The following is a 23,619-nucleotide window of genomic DNA, read 5'->3' on the forward strand; positions in this document are numbered from 1 at the left end:
ATCCCTAATGCAACCCCTGCGCCTCGCCAGACAGCTCCTCGGGAAAACAAAACCTCATTCCACTCCACTCTTGAAAAACCTGATGGCTCTTGTCACAGGCAAGTTAAAGACAGTCTGCAAACAATGATAGAAGTGACCACTGCCACCAGTAATTACAAGAGCTACAACTTTCTGAAGCAGGGATCTCTGCAGCATGCACCACAGAGCACAGAGCCATGTATCACAGTCCTGTGCTTATCTGGAGCCTCTTTGACATGACCTGAACAATTTGTGGGAGGCTTTACCAGGCAGGAATAATCCCAGACTCCTGTTTAATCACTGAGTATTCTTTTTCCTTTTTCCTTTTTTTTTCCCATTCTTCCACTGCCTCTCTCTCTCTCTCAGACTATTCTCCATGACAACACACAAAGAAAAGCAATAAGAAAACACATCACCTCTATTATAGACTCTTCTATTTCCCCATCCTTTATAGGCCACCCTTCATGTCTTCATTCTAAAGAAACTTATGCCTTATTTAGGACACGTGGAAATGATATATAGCCTCAAGGAATCAATGGGTCACACAAACTAATTACTTTCTTTCAGAATTATCCAAAATGGTATTAAGAGAAACAAATATGAATCTGGTCTCCTGGCCCAAAAAACTGTTGTAAAACAACATCACATCTTTGCCATGGTGCTGAGGTGGGGTCATTTCATCTCTAACCAATATACAGTCACAGAAAAGAAGAGCAATACTGAGACAGGATGTGGCTCTCTCTACACAGTTGAGGAGGAAGCAATCTTCCCACTAACCTTGTTGATGAACTAAAGAAAAATAACATGGTCTATTGCTCATCTGTCAAGAAAGAGTTAATACCCATGTTATGTAAGTCATCTGTTGGAGCCCACTTTTGCTCAGACTGAGGCAAAAACTGATCACCTATTAAGAGCTTGGGCTAGATAAAAGAATTTACAAATGTATTATTCTCCAACAATGATGTTATCCTGCTGCAAGTTGATAGGGGAGATGAACCAACCCTCTTTTCTTCATATACTGTGGAAGGAGTTGGGAAATTAATGGTGGAAGGAAGAGCAGTTTCTCCAGCCAGAACTGCATTTAATTTGCCTGGATAAAATCCCTAAAAGAACAACTGCTGGATGAAATTTTTAAAATTAAGATACATTTCTCATTATCTTTCCAAATATTACTGAAAATTGAGGTAAATTTTCAACAAATTAGCACTAAGCCTGGAATCCTGCAACTTCTGGTTGTGTTTTAGTGCTTTTCAGAAACCCAGCTTCATCCTATAAAAAAATATGTGTTCTGCTCCACACAAGAGAAAGCTCTTATCCCCAACTGCAGCAATAAAATCTAGCATGATTCACAAAATTGCCTTCTCAAAATTTGTTGATCTATAAACAAATAAAAACAACCTCTTTCTCCAAAGCACAGTGTTTGGAGTCAGATAGATACTTTATGAAATAAACAAAGAGTTTTCAGTAAAACTGTTTTCATCTCAAACCAATAGAAAACCTATATTTAAATGAATCTACAACAAAATTCATTAAATGCCTTACCAGCATAGTTTGGATTCAATTTTCCATAAGAATACAACACATTATCAAGTCTCCTGTGGCAAACCTTTTTTCAAGAAGTAAATTAAAGTTTCCTTCACTGAAAACTCTTTTATAAAGAAGTCAATAATTTTTTCTGTCAGTGGACCTGCGTGAACATTGATTAAGAGATATGTTTAAGTTTCACTTTTCTAGAGATTCTTACCAGTGCAGAACAAAGAGAAAACTGTGGGAGGCAGAGCTGTTACCAATAAAACCAGGGGCATAATAGCAGTTTCAGATGTGAATGTACTGTAACTAGCAGACATAACCACTGGAAAAATCTGAAACTAAACCAAATGTCATGATTTTGCTTTAAACAATGGTGGGTATTTTCTATAATTTTCAATTTCCTAATGGGAAGTGAATTATTTCATTATCACAGATTCAACTGAAAAACGAACCAACATCAGGTGTATTTCTATTTCTCCTTACCAAGGGAAATCTGAGAGCAATAGCTCTCAGAAAGCTCTGGGATAACTGCAAAACATGCACTTTTGTGCAAGACTGGTAACAGAGAGTAGATTTTAATTATTTTGGCGTAAGACTGATTCTAATTATAAGATTTTAATTATTTTGGTTTACTAGGGACTAGTAAACCAAAGGCTTACTAGGCTTTGGTTTACTAGGGACTGAACAGCATGGGATAGTGATCCTGCTGAACAGCACAGACTTCAAACTTGCTATCAATTGCTCCTTCACTGGGCAAATACACCACGAGTGAGTTTCAAAGGAATCTGTTCAACTGTGCATTGTTCATAGACACTTCTGCGCCAGGCAGGCTCCAGCAATGAGCAAAAATATATGGGAGAAGGGACAACATCAGCAGAGGCTTCTGTCAGTTTAGATGTCCTATTTTTCCACAGAATTACAGCATGATTAAGACTGAAGGGACTGCAGGAGGTCATCTAATCCACTTCCCATCTGGTTTTCCAGGACTCTTTCCATATGGCTTTTGCATTGGCCCTTCATTGAGCCTCTTCAGTACATCATGTGTCTCGTATATTGAGAGGTTATCCCAGGAATGGCCTCAGCAGCACTGAATAAATTATGACTATGCTTCACCTGCTGGCAATAATTTTTCTAATGCAGCCAAAGATGCCATTTTCTTTCTTTGCAGCATGGGCATGTTGATGGCTCATGATGTCTGCCAAGATTCTCAGGTTCTTCTCTGCGAAACTCTCAAACACCAGTTAAAGGACCCTTGACCTTCCTATTCAGAGAGAGCTGCATCAAAAGCTCCAGGAGTCCTGGGTTTTTCCTGGTCCTGCAAACTCTCCAGGAATAAAAATTGGGTTAAATATATATGTGAGGCTGTTTCAAGGCAAAGGGGAAAAAAAAGACAGGGGCATTGGGCTACTACTTAAAAGCAGGCTTCATGTCTCATGAAGTCCTACTCATATGAGTGACCTACATGAGTCTGAGAAGGCACCAAAGGCAGCTATGGTCAACATAGCTGTAGCAATAGAGCTGTATTTTTTGTAAACTTCCCAAGGGTTAGACCGTGTGGCTAAGAAATCCTTTGCTAAGATCATTTGTCTTAGATTACAGTTATCTCATCCATTGAAGAGTAGGACTTGGAAGTCCTACTAGCATCAGGCACGTGCAATAGATTTCATTTTATCCTTATAGCAGAACTGGAGAACCCTGTCCACTTGGATTGGCCCATAAGAAAGGTCTTGTTTGGATACTGATGCTGTTCACATGTGCTGTTCTTTTACACTGTTCATGGTCTTTGTGACTACAAGGATATAATCCCAACATATGACCTCATCAGATGATCAATAACTCTGGTATAATTTCAATTATACTTACAAGAATATTGCCATCAGCTTCCATGAATGGTTTCACAGTTCAGTGGAAGAGCTGTTAAAAGAGAACATTTTGTGTACTTAAACTCTGTATTATATTTTCATATAACATAAGTCCTGGCAGTAAAGTAAAACAATGTTTTAAAACATTTTGTCCTTCTGACTCTATCCTCCAACTTCTTCCAACCCCTAAAAAAAAAAAAAAAAAAAGATTTCCAAAGACAATCCTATGTTATATGAACTGATTTTATTGATTTAGAAATCAACAAGCAGCAAGTAACATTAACTCACAGCTACCCAAGCTTCTTTCTATTAAATAAACAGAGCAAAGCTCATGGATGTGGCCAGAAGATTGCTTTTTACTTGGTTGTGATGGATTTGAGAGTTGGGTGGAATTGGAGGTTTTTGGTATTTTAGAGGAGATGCAAGAGCAAATAAATAAATAAAATTGGGAGTGGACTTTTTTGCTTGTTTTGGTCTTTATTCTGAAAGAAATCTATAATATTTGGATTCCTGCTTTGGTTAAGTAATTCCCAGCATTTTCTGCGAATATAAATTTAGTAACTTTCTGATTCTCCTGAATGGGATGAGACCTCATACTGGACTACTCATTTTATAATGGATTGAAATTTTCATTTCTGGAGATCAAAATCTGTGCAGTCCTACAGCAGACACTGAATTCTACTTTCCAAAGACACACCAGACTAGTAGGTATCCATTTAGGTTGCAGATGAGGTGATTTCATTTGGTTAACACATGCACTTGTCAGCTGCCTGTGAGATTTTCCTTTGGTTGGTAGAATACACAGATGATGTATCCATGCAGTGTACAAGACAAATTAAAACACACCTATAAAACTCACCCCTCTGCATGTGAAAGAATCATGGAGGAAAATGGGAGAGGATACAAAACTCTGCTAAAGCAAGCAAGAAAGGATTTCCAGAAATAGAGCCACACTTCAGAAGAACTTCTAACAAGAACATTTTCCTGTTACTAGAACCAGTTATTTAAGATATGTGTCACTCCTCATACATAATATTTGTCTTAGTTTGAAAATAAATCTTAAAAAAGAAAATAAAAACCACCTACCGGCTTCCAGCAATTTCAAAACAAAAATAGAAAGGGTAACAAATACATATTCTTCTGGCTCCCAGCCATTTCTGTTCAAAAGTAGAAAGAACTACTTTCTATAAGTAGCTCAAGTTGAAGTAATATCTTGATGAGGAGAGATGTTATGGCCAATAATTTCAAGGATGTTTAAAAATCATAGTTAGTACAAACAAGCAGAGGAAACACCTTGAGTTATACAAGTAAATTAACACTGAGCCTCAAATACAGAGCAAGAAAGAAATGGAATAACAGACCATATCAGAGTAATTATTGTGACCTGGCCTTTTTCCTGTCATTTCTTAATTTCATGTGTGCCTTGGGTTTGGGGAGGAACTGCACAGCTTTGAATCAGACACAGTACCACGAGCAGGAGGAGAAACATTAGTTAAGCAAGACAACATTTCCTCCTGTGTGCTTTGTGCCAAAGGAGCTGAAATGGATTCCAGCTAACTCTTCACAGTGACTTTAACTCAAATATTTGTTTAGTTTCCAGAAACTGGGTAAGCAATTTTGAGCCAGAACCCAGTGTTCAAAAGCAGCATTGACTTCTGTCCCATGCTAGTAAAAAAAATATAATTTATTGTTCCCTGTGTAATGATTAATACTTTAAAAATCACGTAGTCACTGCAGAAATAACTCATAGACAACTTAACCTGAGTTTGCTTCTCCTAAGAAAGCCCAACCTGAGTGAGATGAGTTACTATGTGAAAAGGCATTAGGATTTTTATAGCCACTCAGGCGTACTCAACTGTTTCAAAGCCAACATTTCAGAAGGGCATAACCTGCTTATCTTTGCACTAGAGCAAATAAGTGAGCCTTTTCAATTTTGTGCAGGTGCACTGTGGGAAAACTATCTCCCCTTTCTAAACAGTCAGGTGAATTAGGAGAAGGAGTAATAATAAATGTGGCTACTCAAACAGAGCCAATCAATATCCACCTCACTGATGGCCCAGCAGGACTCTGCAGGGACTGTGCCTGGGAACCACAGCCCTTGATGAGCCCCTTACACAGACTGCAGCTGGGATCCCATGGTGGGCAGTGCACTCAGTTTTCCCTCTGTTTGTCAGTGGCCACACCATGGAGGCCCAGGGCCGTGCTCAGGGCTGGAATGTTGGCCAGAAGAAAAGCTACACCCAAGCTCAGGAGCTTTGCAGGTCAGTGAGAGGTTAGTAAGAGACAACCCTGCAGTTCACATCATCAGCAAGGTGTCCTGACTCCTGGCTGGAATGGCTGCAGCAGGAGAAAACTCAGCCCATTTCACAGCACTCACAGTGCTCTGTTACAGCCTGAAGACCTCTGTGTGTCCTTGTCCTGACTTAGGTGGACACTGAATTTGAAGAAGGATAACACCCTGAAAGGTGGGTGTGGGATTCTAGCCCTCTTCCTAAAACTCTCCACTTGCAACAAGCTGAATTCAAGGAACACAAGGAGAGGAAAACCCTGCAGCCTACAGATTAAGGTACCCACATGGAAGATATGCAACAGGATTACAATCTGCTGTAATGGATGCTCAATTTGCTAAAATGAAATGTGGAATAAACCAAAGAGAGAAAATTAAACACAGTAAACCTTCTCTCACTGATGGCTTCAGAAACAGTAAAACAAACTTGCAGCTCTCATTTTCTGGAGGCTAAACTGTAATGGATGTACTCAATAAAAGCAAAGGGGATGGATTTATATTATCATTTCTTTGGCTTCTCTAGGATTTATCTGAACCACCTGATTTCATTCCAGTCTGAATTGAATACAAGATCAAATGTGGTTTCAGTTAAAAGATTTCTAAATCAAGTTCTTGAGGACTTTTTTTAATTTTGATTCAACAACAACTAGAGGTATCAGTGTGCATAGGTTCTATTAGTCTTGTTTCGCCCTTGCTTTTTCAAGAAGAGTAATAAACAAGTACATATGTGTGCAATAAGCTGATGCAACAAATGTAGAAATGTGACAGGTGTCTTATCAGAAATATCTTGCATTAGTAGATAGAGGTAATCTATTTGACTCATCATCTCTGCTAAATTCTATAGAAATATCTCTATAAAAACCAAATGTAATTTTAAAGGGTAGGGAAAAGGAAAGAAAAAAGAGAACACTGAGATTCCAACTACTCTAATTGCAAAAATCAATCTCAATTCATTAGTAATATTCCTCTTGGTAAAATCAAAATCCACAAGGCCTTATGCTCTTGCCAATTACAAGCTACAGTGAGTATGTCAATGTGCAATGATCATGGCATAAGCCTGCCAGACATGCCTCCCAGGCATCTCTCAGATGACATCCAGAGTGGACATATGCCTTCCTGCTTCAGAGCAAAATATTTGATATATGCAACATGACTCAGACTATTTGTGCCACAGAAGCACTCACAATGTGCATAGCTAAGATCCTCTTCAGGTGGCATTGACACAGACCTCTCCTAAAGAAAACTTCTGTTTTGCCAAGCACCAAGCCAGGGCTGTAGACAGCCTGGAAAATAAGCTCTGAGCCTTCTGTTTACCTTTCTCACGCTGGTCACCAGCTCTGACCCCTGTTCTTGTTTTCTGTTCATTTGGCTGCCTGCAACAATCTGCACTTCAGTGGGCAATGAATTGACAGGCAATATGAAACTAGTGAGAGTGCTGAAAAAGTTTCCCCTGCAAAAATCAATGATTACTTAATCATATATTTCACCAGACATTAGGAATAGCATTGCCCCAATTTACAGCAGTGCTTGAAGCACTGTCCTGTGGCAAGGAGACAGCCTTATGTAATAGTCCTAAATTATCACATTACCTCTAACTGAGGTTCTTGCAACAATGCAGGGGGAAAATGATCACAATGATTACAAGCTCTTAATTGTCCTTAGGCTTACTAGAGATCAATTTAATCTGACAGAACCTTACCATTAACCACTAATTTGTCAGCTCTAGTCAGGTACTTAACTGGTTAATCAGCTATCTAAATTGACTGTCTGACTTGTACAAGGAGTTTCTTGGCCTGCAGATTTTCTCTCACATGCAGGCTCACCAGGGAAGGTGGATATTAAGGTGGCACTTTGCCTCGGGGTGATAACAAATAGATATTAAGGTGGTTTTCACCAAAGTTCATCGACCTGTCCCATCCTGGATAAGGTTGCCCCACCCACCTTGGTCCCCATATTTTCATGTTTCCAACTGCAGATGAAGCTACAGATTCACCATTGACATAAGAAAGAGAAAGTCTATGAAAATATAGTCATAAGATATTATTGTCAGAGTATACCTTCAGCTTGGGCCACAATGGATAACTTGAACCTTTTGAATAAGTGTTACACTTTGCAAACAACAAAGGGCTATTTTCACAGGCTTAGCAGCAAGAAACCTCACTTTTCATATCTAATACATTTATATTTTATAATACCACTGGTTATAACATTGTTTTCAAATGCATTTGGAATTACTCAATGCCCTCATGTGAAAGCAATTAAAAAAGATGACTTCTGACTGTTTGGGAAAAGGCCAGGAAAAACTGGAACAAAGTTCACTGCTCCTGTGTTGGAGACAGAAAGGGTCTGGAGACATCTCCCTGCTTGGATCATGGCCAGGTGCTGTCAGCCAGCTGGGAAGCCCAGGGGCAGCAGGTTAAATGTGCTGACAGCTCTGAGCAGCAGTTGCAGGAGTCAGTGTCCTCTGCCTTCAGCAGGAGAGGGGCTGGAAAGAATGAGGAGGTTCAAACAAAAGGAAGACATGCTCCAGCTGCCTCCATGGCCTACCATGAGAACACAAAATGGCATCCTTAATAAAGTGCATCTGTCCCAAATTCCTTCTAGTGTCAAACTGACTCCTGGTGCTGCAATGCTTGAAGGCCAAGGAGGAGTTTGCACAAACATTGAGTGCAATGCTTCAATTCCTGCTGCTTCCTAGCTGGCTTTTTGCTTTGCTGTGGCAGGCAATGAAAAGCTGGCTGCAAAAATAGATGAAAAGTTAGTGCACTGAAGGGGTAAGGAAACACTCCAGGGAAAAAGAAGCACTTCCCTGATGTTCTGCTCTCTTCCAAAGATTCACAGGTTTTTGCGAGTACAGAAGAGGAAACACAGAAGGGAGGAAAGGGAAAAAAAATAAAAAGCCTATAAAAAGCCTCCTGAGACAACAATCTAAGGGGTTTCTCTTGAATCAAGTCCCTTGTGAAAAGATACAGATGAGGAGAGAGGGACCATCATTCCCTCCTCTATTTTTTCACATCAGTTGTTCAGCAAGGACAGTTTTGAGGGAACACTGCAAGGTCCAGTACCTAAAGAGAGAACAAGGGCATGATTCACCCTAGCACAGAGGTACAGAACTGCTGCTCTACTTGCAAATTTGGATGATTGCAGTGACAAGAACCTGAGACATCCTCACTGGAACGTGATTCTGAATAACCTTTGCTGTTAAGGCATTGCAGGAAGTTTATGCATCCAATGGAAGGTAAAAATTGCAGGAGCAGGCTTCCAACTCCTGCATTTGAGAACAAGAGGCCAACAAAAAGTCTCTGAAGCTTAGATGTAAATCTTCTTTCTTCTGCTAAGGAAACATTTGTTGTATCAACAGCACTATGCAAAAGGCTAGCATTCACACTTCCAGGGAAATCTCAAGAGAACAGATTTTTAAAAATAAAGCAAAATCATTACATTGATGATTTTGAGGGCAAAGTAGGTAAGAAATATCTGGGGGACTTGCTTCTTCATCAATCAAAAAATTCCACTCCACATTCATAAAGTTCTCAAGAAACTGATCTCTCTGGAGTCCTGTCTGGTTCTTCATTAAAAGGTCAGGAGCAATGAAGAGTTTATCTTCCTCCCACGCATCAGAGCACACACATGTGCTGCACATCACCTCTGCAATAGGACAACCCAGTGGGGAGAGGCATAGCAGGGATAAACTGCCCTGGCAAGTTTCACCAGACGAGGGTGGAGCTGCTTCTGCTCACAATGTCATCTGCTGAGCCATACAGACTTGCAAGTGGCCTCCTTTTCCCGTGGCTGAAAGGCATTTCCCAGGAACAAGAGAATGGAGAAAACTGGACTGCTGACATCACAGCTTCTCCCATCCAGAGCCCATTCAGCATCCATGTGCTATTATATAACATAGAATTTCTCCAGGGTCTAGGACAGGCAGGCCAGTGAGCTGGGCAGGCAACTGGGAGCCAAATGCTGTTCTCAGTATGTCTGAGTTAGACCAGATATGGACTGCTGAGAGGCAGGAAAAAATCATCTCTAGAATGAAAACTCAAATATATGATGAGAAGGTGCTCTTAGAAATCCAATTTAAATATCAAGTAGCTTGCCTGTTTCTCAACTGCTTCAGCAGTAGATTTGTTTTTCTTTTAGACAGATTAATTTTCATCTTCAGTTGTTACCACCCATATTTACTTTGACTTACATTTGCAAGCAAGAGAAAACAGCCTCTTCACCACACAAACACAGCACAGTGAGTAACATCAGCTAGAACACAGACCCTCACCAGTGTGAAAAAGGGGTTTTGTCTAAGGTGGGCAGCATAACAAGCTGTTTTGGGCCTGAGAGCTGCAATAAAACTTAAAAAAAACCTATGACTGGTTGCAAATTATGGCTGCATGCAAATGATTGCTGCAGTACTTTTCTTCAGCCTTCAGCAGCTGTAGGCATTCAGATTTATTGATTCTTAAACACCATAGGCTTTCCCAGAACATCTGGACAAAGAAATAAATCATTAGAGATAACTATTTGCTGTTCCTGCAAATGCAGACCTGACTACATCAGACAGTTGCTTCTTGAAACTTACAGAAACTAACACTTTTCTGTACTTCTTTTATGTAGTGTTGCCCTCACTGTAATAAAATCTGAAATGAAAGCAGTGAGTCTTTTTCTAAAGGAGAAACCCATATGTTAAAATTACTTACATAGAACTAAAAATTGAACCTTTTCATTCACAGGAAAAATTGCAAGGTTTTCCCAGATGATCTGGATTTTCTGTTATGTCATAAGAAGTTGTATTTCACCAAAAATTTTACTTATATTCCACCATCCCATGGTTCTCACAACAGTTTACACAAAGTTAATCTGTGTGTCTTATTTTTCTTTTAAGGAGAGACTTCTCTCCTCTGTTTTTCTTCTAAAATGTTCCCAGCTCTTTGTGTCCTTCTATATTTAAAAGAGTGCATTTCAATATAGAGCACCTCTATTTTTTTCATAATTCTTATACACATATTTTGAAGATTTATAGAGGAAAAGCAAATAGCCAAAATAAGTTCTTGACTTCTCAGTCATAAAAATAATAATCAAGACAAAATTAGTATTATCACCTATTTGTATATCTCACAGCAATTGCAGCCAAAATAGTTACTCTTATTTCTGTGATCCTCTTTTAATAAATTATTTTACCTTGTTTCTTCAGTTTTTCCTCTCATTGGCAACATTGGTAGTAAAAGTAATAAATGAGAGGTAAATGCTTGATGAAAAGCAACCCCACACTTAGTACTTCCCATTGCAGCAGAGCTCTAATTGATACCACTAACAATATAAATTCTAAAGTTAAGCATGTTCTGATTGAAAATATTTATTGTTCAAATTATATTACAATCCTTAAATTTCAATTTTATAACTTATATACAATTAAATAATAATATCAAATTCATCCAAATTTGTAAGAAGTTTGGCACAAGAAACCTACTTCTCATAAATTGAACTTTTGACCATCAGTTTGTGATTTATTGAGATCAATGAGGATGCAAAAAATGCAAACTATTCCAAACCCCTCCAGAGGACTCACTTTCAATGTGATTGTGCTGTTTTTGTATTAAATGTCTGCCACTTCAGAATTTAAGCCCCAGTTCTCAGCAGGGATAGGATGAAAGAATGCTGAAAATGTTGAATTCAAGGCAGCTAAGGCTAAAACTCCAGAGTCAGGTCAGAAGACTGAACAGCTGTTCGAACTGGATGTCAGTCAAGTTTTCAGCACATTTCATAGTGTGTTGTGTGTGCAACCAATGTGTTCCTGCTTTGTCACGTCCTTAAAAGCAAAAGAAGAGGAAGCAGCAGCAGAGAAAAGCTATGATCTCCAGCTGAGCACCACGGTCCTTGCACATCCACAGAACCCAAATATACCATCTGACATAGTATGAAGTTGTATTATGGCTCAAAAGTAGGAGGAACATATCTCCACACCCTGAGCAGCTGTCTCTGAAGCTCTACCAATTTTGTTTCCACCAGGAGACAAACAAGCTGGAACATAACCACCACCTGAAAGTCTATCTGATCAGAAATCACTGAAGTGGAGGAACTGAAAGAAGACCTATGGACTCAGCAAATAACCAGTACAAGACCAATTCTTTTCTGTGGGTTTACAAACCCAAGACCAGAGTTGAATTGCTCTGATTCACTGTGATTCTAGGATTTTATCTTCACAGTGCATCTTTGCAATTCATTTGCACTTCATTTGGAAATGAAGTGTATATCAGGCACAAACAGCACATCCAGAACACATAAAACTGCTAGAGGGTCTTGCTTACCCCTGCAATGGTGTGTACTACATGGCAGTTTAGAATACAGATTCAATCTTCATCTCATCATTGCTTTAAGTGTGCTGGTAGTGATTGGGCAAGATCCACAAGATCCCAGGCAGAGACACAATGCAAAAACCACAAATGAAAAAAGCTCCAGTGCACTAAATTCCTAGTAAATAAATAAATAAATTGTGATAATTTCTGGTTCTCCATTTCAGCTTTCTTCCCTTCCCTCCCAAAATTCCCTATTTTGCTCTTATCTGTAGAGATGTTAAACAACCAATTTGGGAAACGTTGCATCTTACTTAATACAAACATCTTCACACTGTTGTTTTCTGAGAAAATTTGACAATTTGACATAATCTCCTTTCTCCTTGCACTTTGTAAGATCCACACAAATCATTTAAAGACTCTATTAGGGAGCTGCAGAAAGCTCAGACAATAAGCAAATTACTGTGTATTAGCTGAGACACATTAACTATGAAAGAGCTTTAAGGCAAACTGAATTGCCTAGCAGTTGTTTTTGCTTTAGATTAAGAGAAAATAAGCACAATTAATATGACTCAGCTGGTACAGTATTTGGATGGTGCTTGTACCCAGAAGCTGCTCCCAGAAGAACCTGGTAGACTTGGATGCACCATGGAATAAGAGCATGAACTCTCTTGAGACCTTGCAAGAAGGAACAAGGATAATGAAACAGCTACATAATGTAACAAAGCAGGGGAATATGTAAAGTGATTCACAGCATAACCACACAAAATATTTTTGAAGAAACTCCTCTGAAATATTAGCAAGAGGGGTTGCAGTATGTTTGCTTCCATTAAAATGGGACATGTGTACTGTAGGAACAGGGAAGAAAAGACAACTGCTCTTGGCAGGTTCAAGACAAAATACAGCAGGAGGATGTAGGCAGGAATCAGACAGACTCCAAGATAACAGTGGGACAACAACCACCAGGATCATTCTGGGTCTCAGTAAGCCTGAGGACAGGCATTGTGAAAGGTTTCTGTTAGCACCAGAGCAAGGGCTTTGAAAAATGATGAGATGGTATACATTCAAGTGCTTGTAAAACTAAGAGAGGGATCCCAGGGAGTTCAAAATGACAGTTCAGGCTCAGTATGTTTAATGCTGCTCAGAAGTGTAAATAAATAAAATAGGAGAGTTGTCAATGAATCAGAGTAAGAAAAGTATCCTTGAAGTGAGTTTCTGAACTGATGAGGTTCTGAAAGTTTATGTGAAATTTAACCAATAGCTTGTAAATGAGGACAAAGAACTAAAGAAAGTTCCTAGACTATGACAGCATTATCAGTATGATATCATTGTCAGTAATGAACAAGTATGGCTTAGGAAAGGTAGAAATGCATTGTGCTGGCTGAATTCAACTAGAGGCTGCACCATGACATACCAGAGAGATGTAGGCTAATCTCTACATTTTGTTAAAAAAAATTAAATCTGAGTGCAGTAATGTTTATTAGATCACAAACAGCATATTGAGGTTTATCAGGACCTTCTGAAAGACATTTTGCATACGTTTTCAGAAAACAGATGGAGGACCATTGGCAGATAGAATCACAGATAGAAGGTTTTAAGAAGAGATTTTCAGATAAAATTGGAGGTAAATGCCAGGATAAAATGAAGGCAGACAAGATTTTGTTTGCTGGTTGTAGTCAATCAAAGAAATAAGAACATGCTAGCTGAGAAAGAAAGGAAGACTAGGGGAAGTTTTGGAGAAAAGCAAGGCAGAGACGTCAAAGGAAGATGAACTCTGCCCTGATGAGGAAGCTGTATCTTCCACTGATGGGGAAACCATATCTACAGAAGAAGCAGTTAAAGAAGTAGTAGGTGACTCAAGGCTATGTCATTATTTCCTTCTGCCACCCCAGGAGAAAAGCACAAGAGCTGTTTGGAAAGGACACAAGAATATGGGGACAACTGCAAGCATGAGCACAGAGAAAGAGTGACTCAGCTAAGCCAGAGGCAGGGGAGAGAGTTGGAGGAGGACAGACACAGATTTATGCCACAGATGCCCCATAGCAAAAGCAAAAGAAACAGACTGGAGGACAGCCAGACTGTAGCTTGATGATAGGAAAGAGAAGTGAGCAATTAAAGAGTAGAGGAGGCTGCAAAAGGGAAATATTTTTAGAAACTCGTGTCACTAAGGCATAAACACAGTGCACACACTTTGATGAGCTCTGTCTTTAACTGCACATACTGCTATCCAGTGAAATTCTTAAGAGAAAAAATGTGGCTCTCCTTCGGGGAAGAAGGAACCAAGATGCAGAAAGGGGTAATAGGTATAGTTTCACATGCAACATTACCTCAGTGCCCAACTCCCTGTCTGGTGATTGTGCAACACTCAGCATGATTTTATCAGCATGAAGTGATGCATCACCTACTCCACACATGAAATGAGTACCAGCTACACTGGCCTGTAAACAGCACTCATGAGTTAACAGGGGGTTGAGTGACTCCTTGAAGAGAGTTCTGTGCACAGAACAGTGAAATTATTCAGCATATCATTCAGCAACAGCCCTTCCTTGGTTACTGCTCCTACCACAGGATCCAACAGCAACTGAGAATCTCCTAGGATCTCTCCATGACAAGCTGGTGAGCAGCAGACTCCACATTCATGTCATTTAACCAAGCAAATGCACAATACTGTTGTCTGTACATTACCCTGTAGCTGTGTCTTTATCCACAGCTGACCTTGTCCCACTAACCCACAACCAAGTCAAAATTACTTTTGAGAGACCATGGGGGAGTTTGTAAAGGATGGATTTGCAGGACAAGGGGAAACAGCAAGGGGAATCAACAAGGACAAAACAGCATCTTTAAAAATGAGGCATCCCTTAGCCTATATTGGCTTGATGCCTTCCCCATCACCTTGCAGGGGCTGCACGGGGCTGGTGGAGAGCCTGCCATGCTGAGCAGGCAGCACCCAGCTGCTGCACCTACCAGGAAATACACTCAAAGAGGCAAAAAGCAAATGTTGTGTTCTGGCAAATAGACAGCCCTGCAAGAAATCAGGTCTCCCAGTATGCATGGGGATAAATAACAAACAGCTAGAACCCAAAGTTCACATGAACATCAGCAGCCTGGCATTAGTAGCTCGTGTCATCTATAAAGTGAAATAGAGCCTTCCACCACCCTGTGATGGAAAAGGGGCAGCAGTGAGGCAGCATGCTGGGCAAAGTGAAGGTGCTGCAGCATTTGAAAGCAGCTTCAGCATGCCTGAGCTGAGGCACACAGCCTCCACCAGCCACAGGACTTACACCTGGTCACACTGTGTGCAGCTCTGCCTCTAGAGTCAGCACCAACGGAGGGGCCCTGTGGGAATTCCCTTCCACACAGGTATTTTTCACATCTAGAAATTTCACCACAGAGGAGGGTACAGAAAGGCCATTCTGTAAGAAGTCACAAAATAATTTCTCTCTCCATTTTGATTGTCCAAACCATTGAATGCTGGCATAACTGGCAGATGGGAATATCCTACCAAACTGAACTGCTGTTCGTGCACAGGGATAATATACCTTCCAAGAAACCCAATTAAATACTACTGAGATCTACACTTCAAAATGAACTTGTTAAAAGAAAATTGGTAAGTGAATAATTAAACTAGATGCTAATCTCCACTTTCTCCAGAGGCATAATTTGTTGAGGAAAACTCAAATACAGAGACAAAGACAGAGGTTTGGTTTTTCTGTTTCAGCACAAAGGACAAGAGATTCTAATTCCAGCTGTCCTTTTGTATGGGTAAGCCCATTCACACAGTACTTTAGCCATGTCTTTATTCATTCAATTTAATGTATATGAGAGAAACATTAAAGTTGATGGACTCTAAAATTCTTTTCACATTGTAAACAGTAATAATTCTGCTCACTGCTGTCACTACAGCACAATAAAATCTAATCCCATATTGCACCTTAAACTCTCTTCACACAACACTATATTTGCATGTTTTTCTATAGGAGCCCAAAATCAATAATGGAATTGCTTTATTTTCCATATTACACATTCACAAATATCAGATTTACATGAAGCACTCATGAATAGATTGTCACTGTGTCCCTTGATGGATCTTAAAACACGACTGAATTAAACTTGACCAGAAGAGAATAATTCATATACATGCTGTCCCTTGTCCTCACTCAACAATTTTTAAAATAATTATTTCATTATTTTTTAGTGTTCTATTTGTATTTTTAACCAAAGTAGAGAGGGGGAGGGGAGAACATGAGATCTTTTACACATGCCTTTAAAAACAAGCAGCTACTTGTCTCTGTGAACTTCCTTTATTATGCCAAGTAAACATTGTTTCTTATCAGCTAAAACTTTCCTGTCTTTTTAAAAGAAAAGAAAATAGATGTGACTAGACAGAAATAACTGACATTTGTCACTTTAGCAAAAAGAAATGCCACAGCCTTACCAGCAAGGAATTCTGAAGAATAGCCACACTTGTCCCGTCAGCTCCATACACCTTGCAAAGCAGAGAGGAAACTCTTACAGAAATCAGTTGCAATACTGAAATTGCCCAAGAGGAAACTCATGTCTCTTTTACAAGCCATGACTACACAAACCACAAGTCAGGCATCAAAGCAAGTGCTAAAAGCCTTGCCTGTCAGAAGTGTTAATGCTGCAACCCAGACATGTGGAAATAGGGTAGGAGATGCGAATAAAATATTTGAAATATGCCCAGATAGCTAATTTTTAGTATTTTTGTTTGTTTCCCACATGGAAATTGGTTTAAAAAATGTACTCTCGTACATTCCTAAGCAGAGGCTTGTGGGAAACAGAAGAAAGTGTATGACAGTCCCTGTGACAAATGGCACTCCCCAAGCCTCAGCACAGCCTCTCCTGCTAACACATTCCTCAGAGCACCTCTCCAGGCCCAGTCTCCTGGGGGCCCCAGCGCTCAATCCCAAACCCCAAGGTGTGGGAGAGCCTGAACCCAGCCACACCAAGGCCAGGAAGCCCTTGGGACAAATGGAAAGATGGGACATGAAGTGCTGTTGGTTTGGTTTTTCTGGGTCATGGGCAAGGTGTGTCCCAGGAAACCCCATCCAAGCAGGGATGACAGCAAGATCTGCAGACAAGCACCTGCACCTAATAGTTTCAAATCAACCATCTTTGGTTACCACATTTCCTTCTCAACTAACCAGCAGAGTGATATGCCAAAATTAATAACTCTCTTAAAAATATGAGACAGATGCCTCTGTAAGTTACATATTCACTAGGCTTGTGGGAAAATTCAGGGCCTTGTATTTTTTGGGTACTTTTCTGGCTTATGTATTTAACAGTTTGTGCCAAAATATGTGGACTTCTAGCAGAAATATCCAAGTAACTTTCATTGCTCTATACTTTATACTTTCTATTGCTCTTTACTTATCCCATGTATCACATTAGTCTATAAAGACAGCATGCACTCCCAAATTTCATCCTTCTTCAAAGTGATAGGCATGCTAAAAATAAGGCAGGCCATCACATACTTTGAAATTATTTTTTCCTTTTTGACTCACTGGAATATTACAGACCAGTTTCCTCAAGGCAGGAAAGGAGGGATATTGCTACTTAGGGATAATCCTGCATTTTCTGAGATCTCTTGCCCCGTCACAGCAAAATTCCAGGGTCCAGAGTCAGGTAAAGGAGTTATACAGAAATCTCCATGCTTTACTATTCATGACACTGAAATTACAGTGCCACCTGTAGGACATCCATAAGAAAAATTAATTTGGGCCTTGCTGGTGCCATGAATACCAGTTATAATTGCAGGGCTTTCTAGTAGTCTTGGCAGAGTGTAGGAACATAAAAAACAGATGACTCATGTCAGTCTACAGGGAGTTACTTGAAAGCTTTGTTCACATAGAGCAGCATGCTTCAGCACATCCAGAAGAGGATATTTTGCTACAAAGATGAATCTTTTGTGGAAAGAGGATATGCCAGCACAATGCTTTCATAATCCATCCATTTCAGAGCTTTTGCCAGTGCAGGCAGGAGAGATCTGCCACATCTGCAACAACTTCCAGCTAAGAGAGACATCACCCTCAACTGTAAGGAAAGTTTCCATTGTGGCTGCACACTTTTTGTTTGCCTGTTTTTAACTTTTCCAGTCTCCATTTAGTTTGTAACTATGGACTATGTTAACCCAGGGCATCACATTTCATTGACCATTATTTGCATTGCATTCATATGCTATTTTGCAGCATTGAAAAGCACTCATATATCCTTAAAAATATACCAATAAACTTATTTTGTTACTTTCCCTTTTCTTTTTTCCCCTTTTACCAAGAGACTAATGTTCCACTTTTCTAACCCATAGTTAAGTTAATGTCTGAAAAGTCTTCTCTCCAGTGTGTAATTTCAAGACATAAGGTAAGACAAGAGTAAGTAGATGCATCTTTGCAGCTAAATTTCCATTCATAACATTTGAAATGGAAAGTACTCAACTGATTTACTTAATAGCTCTGTTGCTGCAAATGAACTTAAAAGAGGAGGTGTACAACATGTTCAAGGGCAGTTTATGCTTAATGCTCAGCTGTGGTCAGAAACAGAACAAAATAATTTGACAGATGAGGAAGGGAACAGAGAATAAAATAATGGATTTAGGAATGCTTTTGTTTGGATTAATGGCAGTTTTGTGTGGAATATTACTTAACATAGCCATTGCCAACAAACAATAGAAAGAATCTGTAAGAATAAAGAGAAAAGAGTGAAAAGAATGGTCAAAAATTGCCAGGGGAATAAAAAGGTCTTATAGGAAAATGGATTTTAATATAAGCAATGCTTTGTAGTGTGGTTTGACTGATAAGGAATTCAACATAAATAGTTTAGATTATGATTTATATAGGGAAAACACATCTTTGTCAGTCATGTAAAACAAAAAGGGAAGGAGCAAAAAATGAAAGGTGACAAAATGAGAAGGAAGAGGATTCAAGCACAGTGTTTGGAACTTTAGTACAGAACTGAAAATATTACTCTGTCAAACAGGGAAAAAAAGATTCAATATGTGTAAAGAGCAGTACATTAAGTAGTTTCCAGGTCAAAATATTCAAAGCAAATTCCACAGCATGAAAACATTATTCTCTTATTGTTACTATCTTCTTATGGCCACACCAGTGGCAGAGTCAGAGACTGTCACTGACTTTTGAGTTAGATGCACAACACAAGAATAAAAATTGCAGCAGGGTAAGTGATGCAGAGAGTTAAAAGAAATTATTTATATAGCTGTGCAAATACAGGCTGCAAAAATCACTAGGGTTCCACACAGATAGTTATGGAAGGCTGCAGCAGAAAAAGGATTTCTGAAGGGACTTCCCACCAACATGGCTACAAGGACACAGGAAAACTTGCAGGGGAGAACCATAAATATTTAGGAATTTCCAATTCCTGTTTCTCTGGCAAGCTGCCAGTGAGGAAAACAAGGATTGTTGTAAGCAGAAAAATCAGAATCACATGTACCAGGGCACATGTGAACATGTGGGCAACTCACAGAGGTGAGTGACACTTGGTTAAAGAGGGCAGATCAAATTACTTTTCCATTGTGCTCTTAAAGCAGATTTCATTAGAGTTGGGAATTGCACAGTAGAAAACATATCTGTCTAGTTAAAAATTCAAGACATAGCATCTGTATTTTTTCCTTGAACTGAGCAGCAGTTGTCACAGAAAAAGGAAAAAGAAGAAAAAAAAGCCCCCAATTTGCAGTTTATTTGCAATAAAATCCCATTAGACTCTGTATTTTTGATTCTAAATGCTCTATGAATATTTGTTTTTTGTCAGACAGGAAAGCAAGGTATCATCTGAACTTTCCTTTGCCTCAGATAGCTAAGTAACCAAAAGGTGTGGGAAAGCTGCTGAAACCTATCACTTACCAACAAACCTATTGGTTGCATGGCAGGCTGTAGAGACCACAAGTGGGATGAGATGAGACTCTGACAAGCCAGTGTGATTCATATTTGCCAAATGCACCTGTTACAGGCAAACCAGGTGTTATGGGCACTCAACACTTAGGATTGTAAGCTACTGACTACCACAACCATAAAACTTTCCTTCTAAGTAGTAAAGATGTTCCAGCTTCCTCTGTGAGCTTTCTTTTCTATTTCAACTTGTTCCAGTTAATGAAGTGAATTTAGAACAGAGAGCATTGACCAGTATTTGAATGTTCCAGTGTTGAGAGAATGGTGGGAGTTTGTACACATCACCTCAGTTTTGTATTTCTCTGTACCCCAGATCAAGTCACCTTTGTGGGAGCATTATTGGCAGAATCAAAGGAAAGGAAATTAGCTGTATATTTATCTTTACCACTTGACTAAACCCCGGTGTGATATTTTGAAAATAAAGTGCTGATGGACAACATGGTACTGAAAGCCTTTTGGTAGGGAATCAGCACTCAGAGGCTCCAGGGCTGATTCTGGCACTGACTTACCACTTGACTTTCAACCCACTCCTTCCACAGCTTTACTTCCACATTGTTAAAGGAGGTACACGATAATTACCTACATTGCAGGAATTTTATGAAAATTTAGTTATTAATTCCTCCAAAGTGTTTGGAGCTCCCCAGATAAACTGCTTCACAGGCAGGAAGCATATGAGCTGCTTTTGTAAGGACAGCATTATCAGAAAAGAAAAACATGTCTAAGTGGCCAGAAAATTGCTTAAACATCTTGAAAACAAACAGTTGCCAAAGTTAAGCATTAGACACTGGTTTTATTGCTGCACTATATTAAACAAGGACTTTAGCATCTGTTCAGAATCCTAAATCCCACTCTTTGCTTCAAAGTCGTTTCTTGCACAACTTTATGCCACTGCTTTCCTTTCATCTTTGATAAAAAGCCCTCAGCAGTTACAGTCATGTTAGCACTACTGCTGCCTGTTGTGGCAGTATGTGTGTAAAGTGCCTCCACAGAGCCTGCAACAGCTTCCCATTGTAAATGTTGACATGGACACTTTTATCACTTGCCCAGTGACAGAAACTGGGTGTTCCAGATGCACTGGAAATGTGGTGGGCTTGCGGGATGGCCAGCAGGCTGTGAAGATGGAAGCACAGCCAGGAGATTGATTATATACATGATTATAGCCTCTACTTGGTCTGAACCACATCTAAACCCTGTATCCAGTTTGGGACACACACCCCAATACAGAAGAGATGGTGACAAACTGAAACCAGCTCAACAGGGGACACAGAGATGGTTGGAGCTGGATGATTGGTTCTGTGTGAAGTTGAGGGACTATCACACTTGCAGCTTGGAGCAGGGACAGTTTCTGGGCTCTCTACAGCAGCCCTCCACCACCTAGGAGGGGATCAGCAAGACTGTGGAGAGGGGCTCTAACCTGTGGCACACAGCAAAAGGCTGAGACACAAGCAGCAGAAGCTGAAACAGGAGACCTACAGAGAGAATAAAAAGGAAACCCCCTCCCCTAAGAAGACAGTGGGAACAGTCATCCAAAGAAGTTGTGCAGGCTCTGTCCTTGGAAATTTTCAAGTCCTGATGGGATGAAGCCCAGAGGGAGCTGATTTGAGCTCATAGCTGAACCTGCTGGGAGCTGCAGGATGGACTGATGCCACCTGCCTGGGTGGTGCAATGAGCCTGTCATTCTTTGCCAGTTCCAAACCTCAAATGACCAGCAAATCACCCAAAAATCTGCAGAGAAAATGTTAAAATGCCTTCCCAGAAGAAGATAGATACATATATTTTCAGAAAGAAGCATATGTATGAACACAAACACAAGTTTAGGACAATCTGTGACTTGTACACGTGTAAAATTCTCTGTTAAAATCCAGCCATAAAATATCACTGTTGGGGATATGTTAATGAACTAAGACTAAGTAATTTCAAAAAATATGCTCATTTAGAAGTTATCTTTTCTCACCATGGCAAACATCCTTCTCCTTCATTCATATATTTCAGCTGTTCTGTCAAGTCATCCAAAGTTTTTAAAGTACATTTTTTCACACACAAAGAAAGGAATAAGGCCTTTATCAAACTATTTGGTATTTTAAAAATTATTTAGGAAAAGAGGAGAGTTGTTGGATGCAACAATTAACTTGAGAATAAAAACATTAAAAAAGAAAACTTATGAACAACATGCACATTTTTTGCATTTAAGTGTTTCTATTCCAATTGCAAGATCATTTAGCAAAAGCAAAATTAAAAAGCAAAAAAACCTAATTTTATTTCCTGAAAACAAAAATATCTTAAAATGCTTGAAGGTCTTCTAGGAACATCCCATATTATTTTCACATATCTTAAATCTATTTTTTCAAGTAGTTCTAGGTTTGTGCTCTAAGATTACCAAGGCTAGCCCATCTACTTTCTTGTAAAGAACCTGAAAGATGTCCCATTCCAGCTGCAAGATAAATAGATAAAAAACCAATGTCAATTTATGTTATTATCATCAATTCATTAGCAATTCATCATTAAACTTTAATTATTTTACATATGTCATCTTGAATTCATTGATACTATAGAGTCACATGAGTTACACCTAAATTCAAATACTGCCATAATATAGCCATCTGAAATTCAGAGTCTTCAAAAATCAAAAATTCCTAACATGCAAAAGGTCAATTTTTGAGACATTGGTAAGAAAAGCCTGTCGCACTGTGTTTTGTTTGTTCAGGCTTTTTTTGCTATTTATCAAATATTGGCTTTTCAAATTTATACTACCATTAGGTATATGCACATCACCTAAATTCACCTGGGTTCACTGAATTTGCCCTAACAAATCCTCTCCCTCATTTTCCCTGCAGGCATTCCCTCTGGGCTGAGCTGACTGCTGAGCTCTCACACCTCTGAGGGACAAAGGAGGTCACACAGAACGCCAACACATTCTCCAGGAAGAACAACAACCTCAGATGCGTGTTTGCCATTTCTCACCAGTATTTTCTGCTGAGGTTGCAAAGCATTAGCATTTGCTGCTTCCTCTTTCTCTCTCTTCCTCCCCCACAGCATTTGTCCCAGGCCCAGCAGCAAACTTAGCAGGTGAGGACAGTGAAGGCTGCTCTCCAGTCATCCTTTCTGCCCAGCTGCCATTTTTGCCCCTACTCTACTCCCCCAGGTTATTTGCATTTTTCATGCTCAGTAGTCATAATAATAAAGCAAGAGAAGGGAATAAAAGCATTTTGCAATACATCTTAGTAAACATTTGAGTCACTGTGGTCTAGTGGTTAAAATCTCCCTCTATTTTGAATAGGCTCCTATGTTAGTATCTAAGCACAAGGCTAAAAGAAATATGTTTGGGACTCACTGTTTCTTTTTTACCAAGCCTTTTTTTTGTGTTGTTTGTCTAAGTTCATATGTTCCTCAGCAGGGAATTTCACCTTGGTAAAAAGTCAAGTTTGGAAAGCTCCAAATAGCGTAAGGAAAGCAGCTCAGTGTTAAGCCCATAGTATACATAAGGAATGTGAAAATGTTAGAACTAGACTGCACCCTGACTAAACAAAACCATGAAAGCCTGAGAACTCGTGACACATCTACTGACACTTCTGCATTGCTAATGACAGCAATTCTGTACAAAGGTGCTGAAGCCTCCCATGCAGGCACAGCTGAGGATATCCCACCTGGTTCTCCTTTGTAGTAAAAGTGATTGCTTAACCAGCTCTCAGAAAGGCTTCCAAACAATCCTTGATTAAGAA

At 39.6% G+C, this 23,619-nt stretch overlaps 1 protein-coding gene across 5 annotated transcripts in view; it reads right to left on the reverse strand.

The window, feature by feature from the left end:
* Nucleotides 1-23,619, reverse strand: part of IPCEF1 (interaction protein for cytohesin exchange factors 1) — an 84,230-nt gene that overhangs the window by 39,899 nt on the left and 20,712 nt on the right. For 3 of the 5 annotated variants that reach the window (XM_079331714.1, XM_079331710.1, XM_079331713.1), the window contains exon 2: nucleotides 3,412-3,462. In XM_079331714.1, the coding sequence (XP_079187840.1) occupies nucleotides 3,412-3,435 (24 nt within the window). In that variant the 5' untranslated portion in view covers nucleotides 3,436-3,462. Of the gene's footprint in view, nucleotides 1-3,411; nucleotides 3,463-16,416; nucleotides 16,468-21,314; nucleotides 21,331-23,619 lie in introns of those variants that run through there. The other 2 variants (XM_079331712.1, XM_079331711.1) reach the window with 2 other exon arrangements.

The sequence above is a fragment of the Erithacus rubecula genome, assembly GCF_903797595.1.
Source record: "Erithacus rubecula genome assembly, chromosome: 2".
In the NCBI taxonomy this organism is placed as follows: domain Eukaryota; kingdom Metazoa; phylum Chordata; class Aves; order Passeriformes; family Muscicapidae; genus Erithacus; species Erithacus rubecula.